Raw genomic sequence first — 16188 nt, 5'->3', positions numbered from 1 at the left:
TATAATGGTGATTCTGTCGTGCTCAAAGTTATTCCATGTTAAACTCGTCCATGTTTATTACGTTTACTCTCACAAGTTACATGGAAGAGCGATCTTTTTGCCATTATTACACGGTAAAACTCAACATTAGAGTTCTACGTGTCTTTTGAAAGTAGTAATGAACTACATCACTTAACAAAAATGCAAAAACAATTACACCTACAAAAATTATGGATTATAAACTTATCAGACACCTAATTACAAACAAATATAAACAAGCAGAAAGCAGAAACTACAAATTTAAAGCACTACAGCTATTCGCCAGCCATTTATAACTTTTTTACAATGCCTTGTCATAATCTGGCGTCACAAATATTTCTTAGCCACATATTTCAAACTAGTCACAATCTATTTACCAGCCATAGATAGGATTTTCCACCTGTGGGGGCAAGAGATGAAGGTCTTTACAGTGCTGCTTGTCATATTCACGTGTCCCAGGTGTAGCTCCCGTACATAATCTCAGGAACTCGTTCCCAGTGAGACAGTAGTGAGCAAATGCTAAGCCTCCATCAGCTAATTCTGTCAGATTAGGCAGTGATACTGACTTGCCAATGAGCTTTCTCTTATCAGTACTTGATTTTGCACCATCCTTTTCCTTGTTCAGGATTTGGTCAAGCTCGGAATATTCCATAAATCGTTGAGTCGCAGCTTCCCAAGAAAGTTGATATCTTTGTTCAGGTGTGAGAGGATAAGGTTCATTTGCTAATGCTTCTTTTACTTTTGCTACAAAGTCTTCAGGTGTTTTGAAAGTTAAACAGTTGGGAAATGACGTGAAGAACTCATTTGATGGATGATCAGCACAAACTACAAATTTTCCCATGGCAAGTGCCTCAGCCGTGGCAGTGCATAGCACATCACTGATGCTAGGATTTATGAATACTTTGTACCTTCAATGAAGTTAATAAACAGTGTCACACAAAAAGAACCAAAATTTAAATAAAAACAAGAACTGTATTAGTGTCTGGGTACATAAAACATGAACAATTATCACCTGTAGGTGGAGGTGCCTTTAAAAACATACATAAAAAGAATAGTTTTGGAAATTTCACTTTCTTAACATACAATCAATTCAGTTTATCAAGATAGCAGAGGATGAAGGGTAAGTCAGTTCCATGTTGTAATAGATACAACTTGACAGTTAATTTTCCCAAAATCATGTAGCATGTTTCAGAACAATGTCGGAAACCTTCCAGTGAATGTGTCGTTATTTAAAGTTTAAAGCTTAGTTTTCAAATTGTTCTTACCTGTGAAGAGAATCATCTGTGTGATCCCTTCCTTTATGAAAGTTGAGATTCAAATCCAACCTTCTTGCTGCACTTTGAACTTCATGAGCATCCTCTCCATTTCCAAATACATCTAACTTGAAGCCATCAAGGTCAGCCTTATGCTTCGCTAATAAATCTATCAACTCCTTATATCCCTTTGCCCATACCATCTTTCCCAAGAAATACGCCCCTTTTGTGAAAGCCTCCTGTCCTAGCTCCCTTTCTGCAGCAATCATTTCTCCAATTTTTAAGAACTTCGGATTCACACCATGAACGTTGCAAATTACAGACCTGGGTAAATCCTGCGTAGCAGCCGAGAGACGAAGAACCTGAATATAAATCATAAAATATTTAGTCCCTTTTGTCTTGCTCATTTCTCTTGATAATAGAATTCCATGAAAATTTTATCAACCAAAAGATTAAAGCCATTTCTAATTATCTCCCAAGTTAATTCAAACTTACATGCTACGATGTTCAATTCTCATACCTTGTTACAGTAGGCTCTTGTAACCCAGCTGTTGATGTGTTTCACAAGGAATGCTTGGAGTGCCCCATTTTTCTCCCTCTTGATGTATTCTAAGTAATTTGTGTGGACAATGCCAACAACATGGTTGAATTTATCCGTCCAACGTTTTCCATGATGATACCAATTCAAATGTTCTGGTTCTTCAAGGATAGCAATGTCAGCATCCCTGGATGGTATAAATTGAGAAGTATCTCCAGCGGGTATTATACTACGTCTTTCCTTTGAAAACTACACCCAAGAAGGACAAAGTGTTAGAATGGAGAATAATGATATGAAACATGATAGAATACAGCCACCAAGCAATTCGTACCTGAGCCCAATCCCTATAGACACACAACCAATCAAAAGCTTAAGATAATAATATTAAATTAAATTCAGAAAGGACTTCCCTTTTTATTATGATTTTAATATATTTTGAACTTTAAATTGGCTAGGCAATGTGATCATGCAAGAATTACTCTATAGTTAACAATATCCAAAAGTTACCTTCCCAGGATAAAAAGAAATTTTGAAATCTGCCTTAAAACCAATCCTTTCCTCAAGCCAGTTACGTATATAACCTTCCTGCTCTTCTGGTGAATTAAAAGTAAGGTTGCTGGGATAAACTAGTTCCTGATCCGATTCACAAAGCCATGGAACCAGCAGAGTGACTTTCTGCTTTTTAGTTTGTGATAAATATGCTGCTCGAAATAGTGGGTTTACAGCTGTTCCCGTCAACCAAGGAAGACTAGCGGTTGTGACTATTGCAACATGTCTTTCATTGTTAGACAAGTCCTGCTTTGCAGATCGATGCCCTGTGCTCTGAAGGACACTAGCTATTCGCAAATCCAATTCATCATTTATGTTTCCATTCCCATGTAAAGAAGATTCTTCCTCGGAAAGAGACTGCAGTAGAAATTGGTTCTTGCGTTTGCTATACAAGCTTTCAACTATCTTGTCGCATATATCTGCAACAGAATTGCATTTGGAGAAATCAACAAAATTGGAGGGCAGATAAAGAAAAACAAACACATGTAGACTAACTAGAAAGCTGTAGCAGAAACGGAAAGATGTAATCCTGCCTACTCAAAACATAAATGAACAATATTATGATACATTTAATTTAATATAAATTGATGGAGTAGAAGTGTAGAAAACAACATTGAAATAATGGGACAAATTATATGCAAGACATTTAATATGTACATTTGAAAACCAATGATAGATTTGTAACCTAGTCATGATCTAAATGATCCAACAGTTGAAATACAACTAACTAATTACGCATATCTTACATGACAAAGTTCAGACAACGTAAACAATAATAAGTTTCTGATCAGATGCCTAATATTTAATTGGAAAAGGTATGTTCTCTACAATAACTTTAAGGTATTTTGATGGAGTACAAGATGATCTTGGATTAGTAGACTTTATAAGCATTTTATACACATTGTATACCTTCAACCCAACAGCAAATTTTATGAAAAACAAAATTATATAAAGTTATTGATTGATAGTTTCAGGAGAAATTGAATGATGAATAACTATAGAACGAATGTTTTGCAAAATCTACAGTTGAATTGAAAGTATGTGCATACCGTGCTCAACAATCTCCCATTAATCCAAGATTGTTTTGTATTCTCTCACATCGTATAAAAATTAGTGTATAATATGTTTTTTCAAGCAAATTAAATGATTAACTCTTTATCACACGCTTGTAGTTGTTTGAAACCACTGCAATGGTTTGTTCCATGAAGCTCATTAACCAGTAAACGGAAAAAATGTCTACGCCAAGAGTTGACTGCAGTATTGCACAGGTATTCTAAATTCTTTGCGCACATTTTATTATTCTACAAATAGAAATTTATACAACTGTTGAGACTTGAGAGTTAATGAAAGAAGGGGGAATGAACTTGGCAATTTACGGTGACAAGAATGTTGAAACAGAAAAAGAGTTTCCATTGCAAGAGAAGATGTTGCTAAACAGCATACAAACTTTTAGATAAGATATGTAAGGTGGGAGAGTGTGGGCTGCATAGCAAAGAAATCCCATATAAGTTATGCATAAAAAAGTACCTCTGCTGACTCCAAGTTGGTCCAAAAATGGCCCAGACTGTTTAACAAAGTAGGCCAGGAGTTCAGGTACATCCAATGGAGGCACTTCCTGTAAAAGATGTGTGAAAGTGTAAGCCATAGTTCATTATTCAAATCAAAACAATAACATCCTTATCATGGAGCCATTTATCAGGTATTTATAAATATAGCATCCATATGTCATGCTTGAGCAGCTTAGCCCCTGTTTCTTCAGCATATCTTGTATCCAATTTATCCTATGTTCGAACTAATTGTTCTGGTTTCAAAATCAAGACATAATTTTAATGAAAATGATATACTAAATAAAGAAAAATCTATGCCCAGGAACTGAAGGAGCTATTTCGGAAATTTAGCTAAGCAAAATCTGGAGTAGAAGGATTTTTTATGTCCAGAGGGGCATAAGAATGCATGGACTGATGTATTCACTGTATTCTATAAGTTATCATATGCATGCACTGTGGCTCATGTGAAGTTACTAGTTAGAGCCTTACAGTTCTGTACAAGTTTTGCATTTTTTTTCACACAACTACCCAGTATTCTATCAAGCAAGTCATATGAACAAAAAAAAAACTATACAAATGACATACAAACCTTTGATTCTTGGGGTTCCTTGCAAATTGATTTCTGCAAGAAAGTAAAAAACGAACATGTAATTCTTGGAAAGAAAGCAGTAACGAATTTATGCCAAAATGAACAAAAACACATCATAAAAAATAAAATAAAATAAAAAAATACCGAATACTCATTGCATAAAGAACGTTCAATAGTAGTAAATTGCATGCATAAACTTGACATGTGATTCATTCACTCAAACTAAACAGAAAGCTTATGAACCATAACATCCAAACTACCAACCAACAAATGGATTGGGCACACTTCTGCTGCATTGATGAAACATTTCCAAAATGTGATTCTTTGAAGGATCATGTCAATTATTATTTTTGACAAACCATTCAATTTATTAAAACAAGCAGCAGCAACAAAAGCAAACAAACACAACAAACAAGTCTATTCCACTGCCAAGTGAAAATTAGAAAGAGTCTCTACTTATAAAACACAAAACACAAAACACAGACACTGTATACAACACTCAACACCGACACAGGTAATAATTTAAGAAATTAGAACTTCTTGAACGTAATCAAATGTTTCGGAGTATAGGTGCCTACTTAAGTCCTTAATTCTTCTTGCAAAACCACAATAAAAATGGAAGAAGAAAACGAATAAAAAGTACTAATTGTGTGCTGCAACGACCAGTGACAAAACATGAGCAGTCACTGAAAAATATAACTACTCAATTCTTAACCAGCAAATTGCTAAAAGAAGGAGAAGTGCATACCAAGCTTGACTTAAGTTTCTCAAGAAATTCACTGTTCTTGAATCCATCAAAAATTTCAACAGAGGAACTACGCTTCTCAAATTCTTTAATTCTTGTTTTCAACGCTCGAATTGGTTCCCAATCCCTAGTTTCACTTTCACCCTCACCTTTCAATCCTTCCCAAAAATTCAACCTCCTTCCCTTTACACCTCTCTCAAAATCCACAATCCCGTCCACACCAACTTCCTCCGACACAATTGCGTTCTTGATAGCCGACAAATCAATTCGAATCTTCGCCCTAGGCCTCCACTTTTCCAGAACCTTCTTGCTGAAATCCGGCGACGAATACGCGCGCCGAAACTCCGAAAATTTCGGCTGCAATTTCTTCACGAATTCGATCTCCGCTGGCGGTGGAGAACGCATCGCCGGAACGGAAAACGCCGGAGCCGCTGAATTGAAGAAATTCTCAAGTTCGCGGTCGAACGAGGTGGCTAGGTTTTTGAACGAGTTGGCTCGGTCCTTCATTAACCGTAGATCCGCATCTGCTGAGTCACGAACCTCTCTCCAACCCTTGGAAAGGAAGGAAAAAGCGTTTGAAGGTTGATGCTGTGTGGCCATAGCCTCAACCTTTACAGCAGAAGAGGTTCGCGGTTCGTACTTTCGTTTTCGTTTCTATTTGGAGCACGCAAAGACGAGAAACCTAATATCAAAAATGTGTTTTGGGCAACGGCGACACGAAATTGGGGAAAGAAGAGGAAGAAAAAGAAGAAGACGGTAGCTACTCGGAATTTAACGGCTGGGATTTTCTGGAAGCTTGGGTATGCCGTTATGCGTTGTGAAGTGATTGGTCCACGTAGGATTTATGGGGTAGTCGACGAGATTTCATGGGATGACGTGGATGTATCACGTGATGTGTTGATATGGGAACATGATGTTTGGACCACGTGGGATAACGGATTAGCGCCATAATTCTGGAAGGAAGAGAATATTCGAGTATTTATACGCTTAACTAGGAAAGGTGGAAAGGTCCGTCAAAAAAAGACAAGGAAACGAATGGACGCGGTTCGTTAGAGAGAGAATTAGGAGACTTGTTGGCGGCAGTGAAAGTAAGACTCTGCAAATGGGAATCCCCATTGAGTATCGACTACCCACTTATTTTCTCCCTTTTCCTTTTCTTTTTTACATATTTTTCTTTGATTTTATTGTGTAACTTCAACCAGAGTAAATCATACACATCTTATCTATTTAAATTTTCTCTAGATATAAAAGTTTGTTGATTAAATCACAACAATTTAATATATATATATTATGTATACAAAAGGACACACCGAGATTTACTATAACTTTTCTTTTTAATTTTATTCTTCTTTTTAAAATCTATTTTTTTTATAATTGTGTTTTTTTTTATTTAATTTCATAATTGATTTTTATAATTGTATCTTTATTTAGAACTCTATAAAATTGTCTCTCTCTGAGTTGTCTTTATCTTATTTGATTTTTGCCGATGATGTTATCCTTTTTGCTAAGGCCAATGTGGTTCAGGTTGATGCTATTATAGTTTGTCTGAATTTGTTTTAGTTTGTCTGGATTTGTTTTATAGGGTTTCGGGACAAAATGTTAGTATAATCAATATTAGAGATTTCTTTTCCAAAAATATTCATTGGAATGTGAATTCTCAAATTACTACAACTTTGTGTTTCAATAGTTCTGATGACTTGGGTAAGTACTTTGGTGTCCCTTTTTATCCATTTTCGAGTAAACAAAAGATATTTTTCATAATATTCTTGAAAAGATGGAAAAACGTCGTCTTAGTTCTTGAAAACAAACAAACATATCATTTGTCAAGCGTATCACCTTTACAAAGTATGTGTCGACAAAATTGATAAGAAGTGTCGTAATTTCATATGGGGATGATACCCAACATCGAAAAATCTCATATGGTTGTGTGGTCTGATTTGTGTCAAGCAAAAGAGCTTAGTGACCTTGACTTTCACACGACATGGATGGTTAATGACGTTTCTTTTATAAAGTTAGGTTGGAATCTTATTGCATACAAGGATACCATCTGAGTTCAGATTATCAGGTCCAAATACAAATGTGGACAAGATATTATTTCACGGGTCGCAACTACGGCAAACTCCTCAAATATTTAGAAAGGTGTTTGTAACAAGTGGAGCAAGGTTAGTGATAATTACTTTTGTATATTGAGGGATAATTTCTTAAATAGTTTTTCAAATATCTCTATGTTATGGGGGTAAGATGTTTATGTGACCATAATGCACACACTTGAACTAACATTGGCAATTGCTTAAGGGTCAAAGGATCTTTTTCTCTCGGTGGTATTTGGAATGCAATATTTTTAAACCTTAAATGTTATCGATCCATCCCCCAATCTCGATTGATTGTAGGGACGAGCTTGTTTTGGGATGTACTTCATATGGTGTCTTTTCAATAAAAGTGAGTTACTAACATCTCCTGAATTGTGATATACCTTATTATTATTTCGTGTTTAAAGTTAGCTAGTGTTGTAAGGGGCCGAAAGAATTCGAATGCTCCTTTGGAGAGTGGCTCGCCAATCCTTAATAATTGATGATACTACATGTATCTCGCAAGTGTGTGCACGTTTAAAAAGTATGACAACCTCCCGAGGGGATCTTGGTGGTAGCTTTCTCTTCACAGCCAAATGTGCATTATGGCTTGTGGGCAATTTTTCGGGCACATACTCCTCTATTAATGGTTGACTCATACTTTTTATGGTGACAATTGATAATTTGTAATATCAACACAATGTTCTCATTGTTAGAAATATATGCCGACATAAATATATGTTGACTACATGTAATTTGTCTAATAATGAGAATATATTGACGCAATAATTTATCAGACAAATTACGTGTGCTAACATTGAAACTGTCACCAAGATTTTGGCCTTAGTAGATGAGGTGTTACATCGCCAGGGTGTGACTGTTAATAATGTGACTATAAGCGAACCAACTATCGAGACTCTTAGATGACTTCCACCACTTGACAATTGTATTAAAATATATAAATGTTAAAATACTCTTTCTCTTTCTGATCTTCGTATGTGTGTGCGTGCACGCACGAGCACTCTCATAAAATATGTTTCCATGTGTGAAGTTCTATAAAACACATAGTTATCGTATTCATTTGATGTGCAACTAATTGTGTACACTTTTGTGATAGATCAAAATATAAAAATTGTTTAATTAGTTGTCTTCATTTAGTATGAAATTAATATTGAACATGATTGACACTTGACACTATTAATTACATATTACATATTCATGTGATCAACAATCTTGTAAGACGTGATTCAATGTGTGTGACAATGGAGAACTTGCATCTGCCATATTCATTTGATATACAATTAATGTTTCACATTTTTGGTGAACTAGAGAACTTGCAACTGCCATATTCATTTGATATGCAATTAATGTTTCACAATTTTAGTGAATCAAAATATAAATGGTTTTGTTAACTACTTTTATTTGGTATGCACTTAATTTTGCACATAGAATCGTATGCACTTAATTAAATGCATGCTTTGGTACTCATCAAATGTTGCATGTACATTAATTAAGAAAATTGGCGGAATTAAAATTAAAGAGAAATTAAATATATTTAATTTATTTGTTAGGTCAGAATTACATTCAAAATATTTTGATAAGAATTAATAATAATATATTTAAATGATTATAAAATATTTTTTATAGGCGGATGTTATGATACTTGTTACTTATTTTTTTAATCCTTATTCCAAATTACTGTAGCTATCTAACGCCCAATTTAATAAACCATCTTTGTATCTTTCTCTTTTTAAATAAAATCTTCCATAAATTTAATCACAACTCTCAAATAAAAAGAACAGAAAGAGACCCCAATTCATGCTCGTCAACGTGACTTGAAATCATATTATGTGTGTTTGGTTTCTTCCCAATCATCATTTTGCATGCTATTACAAATGTGAATCTACTGTCTTTTGTCTAATTGTGTTTCTTATTTTTTTTTTTTGGTTTTGGGACCTGGAGTTAGGTTCTAATTTTCTTTTTCTTTTCCCTCCATACGGTTCTTAATTCAAGGCCCATCAGGCATGTCTTAGGTGTTTTCGGCCCATTAGAGTAGGTTTCATACAGAGGCCCAATAAAATAGGTGTCTCTCTTTCATTTTTAATTATTAAAAAAATATATTAAAAAAAAAACTAAATTTGTAATAAAATACTAACACACAAAAACATCAATGAAATAATAAATAACAAAATTTTAGTGCATTTTTTAGATATTTTTTATATAGTTCTTAATTTAATCAATTATAATTTTATCAAATTTATAACATTTTCGAAGTTTGTTATAACTAAAAAAATAAATTATAAAAAAAATCACTCGGCACCATGAGCATCTTTGATCTCGCACTCAAATTAACCCAAACAAACACACATGCACAAAGCTAACTAAAATGAAGCAATATTAGTTTTTAAAGAAAAATATAATAAATTATAACAGTAAAGAAGAAAGAAAATGTGGAATTAATAGCCTTCTGGGGAGAGGCAGGGACGTTGCGAATTATAGGAGCTTTCATCCTTCCATGTGCTGGAAGAGAGAGAGGCTTTTGAGTATGGAATTGAAATTTGAGTTGGGCCTTACCCATTGCCACAAGCTCACAATCCTAACAAAGATATTTGAGTTGGGCCTTACCCATTGCCACAAGCCCACAATCCTAACAAAGATATGATGTATATTATATGTAAATATGATATATATTATATGTAAATGAAAAAAAACACTTTTGTTAATAAATTATATTTATATTAAAATTTCAATTAATTTTTATATTTTTATAATTTTGAATGCTAATTTATTGTATTATATATAAGGACAAAACTATCTTTGTGATAAAATCATAAATATTTTTTAAACTAATTATTAATATTTCATTTTTAAGTTTAACATATAATTGATAGATATTTATATTTGATTAGATTTATATTTTTATATTTTAAATTATATTTTATAAATTATTTTATAAATTATTTTATATTTTTATTTTATATATTTTAAATTACATTTTATAAGAGTAATTGAATAAATTATTGTTGTTATCATATATTGCTAGTTTATAATCCAACTATAATTTATGATATAATTTTCAATTAGAGAAACAAGTTATGATAACTTATTTATATCATATTTTTTATCACAAATAATTACATTAAAACATTGTAAAACGAAACATAGATTGACACTATTTCAAATTAAAATTTGTAGATTGACACTATTTCAAATTAAAATTTGTAGAGCATTCTGTATACCTAAAAAAATTCAATCTCTTATGATTTCAAAAATAATACTTTCAATTTATATCATTAGATCGTAAAAATATGACTAGTAATTGACTATGCCTCAACTCTCAAGTGATAATTTACCAAATCTATTATATAATATTAAATTATTGATAAAATTAAGAATATTATTGATAAAATTAAAAATAAAGTAATTAGAGATATCAATTTCAATTTTATCGATCTACTATTTTCCAAAATTCAATTTTGTTAGAAGAAATTTGTAGAACCAACTTAATTTCATATATCCCTTTTTAACAAATAAAGTGGAATGCAAAACTTAGTTACCCCCTTTCTTTACGTCTCTCTTATTTTTCATCAATCAAAGAGAAAAAAGTATAATGTAATTTGTTTTGTCTCAAAATCCCTCCTCTTAATCATTAAAGAAAACATCTTCATCCATTTAACCATCCTTGGAACACAAGGGTCTAAGCTAGGTATGGAAGTTGACAGAGACTCTTTAGCCTTTTAATTTCGATCGAGAGTTATTATTTTGATATAAAAAAAGTATCAAGTTATTTAAAAATTAAAACTAATAATAATTTAATAAACAAAACACTTCTTACTCCATAATATTTTTTTATTAAAAAAAACAAAAATCGTGAAAATTTGTTAGTAAAATTAAAAACAGACATATTTCTTAAATGTAGTTTGAGATGAAAATATAGTTAAATAATAGTCGACATAAAAGTGGAAAGAAATATAGAAATTGGAGAATTAATGAAAGGATTTAGGGGCCGCGAACTTTTGACCGTATGCTCCCAATAAAGTACATGTATGTCTTTCGATCGCCACCACACACTACAAACAAAAAGCGGTGGCACCGTATATGGACCCCACAACTTTGTCTCCTCGTTACAAAGACAACTTTGCATCCACACCACTTCTTTTGGATTCATTATTGTTCAACCTGTGCTTGTGACCTTACCTCACATATAATCAGATATATATATTGCAATAAACAAAATCGAAATTTCTAAATGTTTTTTTAATAGATAAAAAACAACATAAGGTGTCATAGACTGACCCCACAATTGTTGGTATGTTTGTTGTAACATCAATGATTAGTTAAACATGTACTAGTTGTAACTGTAATGATTGGTATCATTAACATATGAACTCAAACACTAAAACTAACTATTCATGGCTTGTGAGAAGGTTTTTTTTGAGACCTCTTTGTTCTTCTTTATCTATCTATCTATATATATATATATATAGTTTTTGTATACATTTAGTTTTTTTTTTCTTATGATTTCGTCGATTAAGTGTATCAATTTATTTGTCATATGATTTTTCATTTTTTTGTTATAGTATTTGTTTGATTCATATTAATAGATCAACTTTATCTATTATATATTTAGTTAACGACTTAACCATCAATACTACAAATACAAATGTATAAGTATTTTATTCACTTTAATTTATTACATTTATATGCGTTTTTTGACTTTATACTATTTACAGGTGAGTTTGTTTGCATATTTATATTTTTCAATTTTAATGATATTAAATTTGTGGTTTTTTTTTTATTGTAATCTATTAATTTGAATGAATTAATGTTTTTTTTTTTAATGAAAAGAAGAATCAATTTTTTGGAAAAATACCAAGACTCAATTTTTCACACGGACAACATACATAAATTTTTGTTAATCAAATTTTAATTCAAGTGTTTCTTATAAAAAATGTTGGAAGGAATATCATTTTAAATGTCATGACCAATATAATCACGAGGAATTTTAGCAATACACTCTAATAAATATTTTCTAACATGCTCTATTTTATTTGTTAAAATTCACATAGCTAAATCTCATCAATTATGTGGTCTCATATGAATTTGACGGGATTCATGTGAATTTTATTCAAATAAAAAATAATGTGTTGAAAAAAATATATCTCTAACATTATTCATATAATCATACACAACATTAAAAACTTGAAAATTAATGGTGCATACTGCTATAACTATAATACATGAACTATTATATTACATTAACTTATCTTATAGTGAACAAACTAATAAATTTTGACAAAAAATGAACACTCAATAATATAATAAAAAATAATAAAACAAAATAAGATAGATCAAATTTGAGTTATTGAACCCCTCCACCACTAGCTACAAGTCCTAAGTCTTATAGCCTCTCCCTCTCTAACTTCAAATTTTGATTTATAGATAGCAATTCTTGGCGTTGGTTATTGGTTAATGATTGTGTAAAAATTAGACCATGGTTCCTAATGATTTTTTTTCTTTGAACTCTACCAATACCATACTTCTAATAAAATAAGTCTCTATTAATGATATAGGGGAAGAAAACACATCAAGAGGACAACGCGTATACTCATAATGAAAAGTAAGTGATTACAAACAGAAATAAGCTGATTATGACCTTTGTTCACGTCTATAACCAACTTCCATTATAAAACACATGCACCTTTAATTTAGGAAGACCTTCGTTAAGTAAAAGATCCTTTCAATCTCATTTTTCTTTCCTTTTTCCCCCACTTAAGCAACCATTTGAATTTTTCAACTATACCACCGGTTACTTAATTCTTTAAAAGGTGTAATTTTGCGTTAGGATGTTGCTTTTATAATTCACATAAAAAAATTGAATTAATCTTATTCAATGTAACACGTCGACCAATCAATATTTTAAAAAAAAAATACAGCTGGATTGGTCTTAGTGACTTAAATTATGAAAAGTATAACAATTGATGTGTTTGTAGAATTTGCAAGATACACACAATCTTCCATAAGTTCGTTATATCACGAATATTAGATAAATGATATTCCTTTTTATGTGACTAGGCGTCTACATTTATTTATGGATATAGAAGAACATTTCTTGTGAAATGAAAAAAGAAGAATCGATTTTTGGGAGTATATGATTCCCATCACATTTAACCATTTTAAATTTTGTTTGTACATAAATTAAATAATTAACTTGAGCAAGTGTTAGACGGTTATACAATAATTTGGATGAAATAATCATACATATAAATCACGTTAGTATATAATTTTTGTTCAAAGACAAAAAACCCACATGATAATTTTTTTGACACTTTTATTTATTTTTTCTTCTGAGTTAGGTTTATTTCTCCCGATTATTTTCTTTTTTTTAAAAATAAATTTTCAGCTTTAAAAAAATAGCACATTAGCATGGTTACATATTAGAAGAAATCTTTAATAAATTTTGATGAAAGGATCTTCCACAACATCTAATTAAGAGAATTATTATCCCATGGTCAAAATATGTTACTTGTTAGCTAAATTGTCAAAATTTTGTAGCATTTATTCCTAATTTATTTTGCAACTCACAAAGAAATGTGGCCAAATGCACAATTAGAAGAGGCGGAAATTATCTCTATCAATACTAGTGATAATAATGAATGATGGGTGTAGTAGAAGTGGTTGGTAATCGGTGTATATTAAATATTGTAAATCATACCTTGTTTGATTCCCATTCGTAAATAAATACTAATGATGGTGGTGATAAAAGACAAGGTGGATCCCAATTAAGGTACAGATAGAGGGTTTAATAGTCGAAATTAGCAAAGTGTATTCTTATTATTGAGTAGTCTCAATTAGAATAAAACTGGTTATTATAAAACATGAATTAAGAAGCACAAATTAACTAGTATAAATCCCCATCACTCTTAGTCATTTACACAACTACCAGTATTACATAGAGTCCTTTTTCCAACTTTTGTTTTTCTTTAATCACCTTACTCGTATAACACAATGTAGAACTACTTCAACTAATCATATACATATGCATTATTCCTCATGTATTTTACGTGTGAAAGTGAATAATTTTTAGGTTAAAAATACACTTTTGACTCTCTAACTTTTGAAATTTGATGATTTTGATTTTTATATATTTAAAATAATATTTTTGACTCTATTATAAATTGATGGTCCATTTAATTTTGACCAAATTAAAATTGACAGAACCAATATTTTTAAATAAAGAGTGTTATGTAGGAAATTACTGTAGTTTTAGATTATTTATTTATTATTACCATTATAATTTTGAATAAAAAAATAAAATTAAAAAATAGACGGATGAGGTAATGTGAAGAGTGCGTTTTAATTGAAAATAATTGATTTTTTTTTAGTTTTCAATTTTTATTTAAAATTATAATTATAAAAATAAATAAATAAATCATTTAAAGTTAAAATAATATCCTACATAACATTAAAAAGTAAAAAATATTGGTCAACATCGACATTGATTTGTCAAAATCAAACAAATAATAAATTTATAAAATGGATTAAAATTAGAGGCCGAAAGTACTATTTTGAAAATATAGTAATCACAATTGTAAAATTTTGAAAGTTACGTGGCCTAAAGTGTATTCTAGTTCAATTTTAAACATAAAAAACTACCTTCTCACAAAAAGTGACTAAACTAAAATAAAGGATTGCAAATAAATTTACTTATAACATTTTTTTTTTTATGAATATGAATCAAATTTGGTAACTCGTGTCTAGAACACACACGGATACTATCCAAAAAGGGATATTTTTTTTAAAATATATATTTTTTTAAATAATTTTTTTTATTACAAACTAACTCACCTTAAAAAAATTGCACACCAAAATGTCTATTTTTGAAGGCATAGGACCGCATGTCCAATATGCGACAATTTAAACAATATTCCTATTATTATTATTATTATTATTATTATTATTATTATTATTATTATTATTCTATAAAATAAGTAAATAAACTATCACACTATAAAATATTGGATTCGACTTCAAATATGATATTCATTATAATAATTTCGACAATCAAATTAAGCCTTACAAATCCAATAAGACAATTTTATTTAATTTTATTAAATGCCTTTACTATATGTGGTCCCATTTATAATCGAAAATAACTACAACAAAAAATATCAAAATCAATATACTTATTAATTTTTTCAATTTTTTAATTATTTTTACATATATATAATATTATTGAAAACTGTTAAACATTAAATATTTATTAATAATATTAAAAAAAAACATATTAAATAATAATATAAAAGTAATTTAAATAATAAATATACTTTAAAAATCACATATATATTTTCTTTATGTATAAAACAAAAAAAAATATTCAAAAATTCTCTTATATATAAGAGTAACGGGTATATTCTAATCCTTAACATAAATGATAATTTCGATAACTCCTTTTTATTTAAGCATATTTGAATGTGTGTTTTTTAACTCACTCAATCTTATTTATCAAGAAATCGTAGAAACTCCATAAAATCAAGTGGACACACCATGATGTAAAAAGACAATATATTATCCTATTTTCATGATCCAACTTAGTGCTAAAATTAAAACAAAACTATGTCTTTTACATGGTAATATTTAATTTGTTTTTATTTTTGAAAGAAATTAAATAAACATATCATAATTTATTAAAACAAAAACAATAAATATATAAGAGGAGAGAGAATGATTACAATAAAAGAAAGTAGAAAATGTATGAGAAAAATATATAGATGGATGAAGGAAATGAGAGAATGGTCCACCATTACTAGGAACATCCATTTTCTCTCATTCCCAAAAACCCAACCCAACTCTCACACCCTAACCCCATTCCATTTCATT

At 30.4% G+C, this 16188-nt stretch overlaps 1 protein-coding gene across 1 annotated transcript; it reads right to left on the bottom strand.

The window, feature by feature from the left end:
• Window positions 1-76: 76 nt before the first annotated feature.
• LOC101502949 (digalactosyldiacylglycerol synthase 1, chloroplastic) lies at window positions 77-6065 on the bottom strand. The gene is made up of 7 exons (XM_004494192.4): window positions 5243-6065; window positions 4495-4527; window positions 3886-3973; window positions 2317-2777; window positions 1792-2058; window positions 1284-1633; window positions 77-926 (listed from the first exon to the last, which is right to left on the bottom strand). The coding sequence occupies exons 1-7, from the start codon at window positions 5837-5839 to the stop codon at window positions 392-394; spliced, it is 2331 nt and encodes a 776-aa protein (XP_004494249.1). The 5' UTR covers window positions 5840-6065; the 3' UTR covers window positions 77-391.
• Between the last annotated feature and the right edge of the window lie 10123 nt (window positions 6066-16188).

This window comes from Cicer arietinum, chromosome 3 (genome assembly GCF_000331145.2).
Source record: "Cicer arietinum cultivar CDC Frontier isolate Library 1 chromosome 3, Cicar.CDCFrontier_v2.0, whole genome shotgun sequence".
Lineage (NCBI taxonomy): Eukaryota > Viridiplantae > Streptophyta > Magnoliopsida > Fabales > Fabaceae > Cicer > Cicer arietinum.
This window is presented reverse-complemented; position numbering and strand designations above follow the sequence as displayed.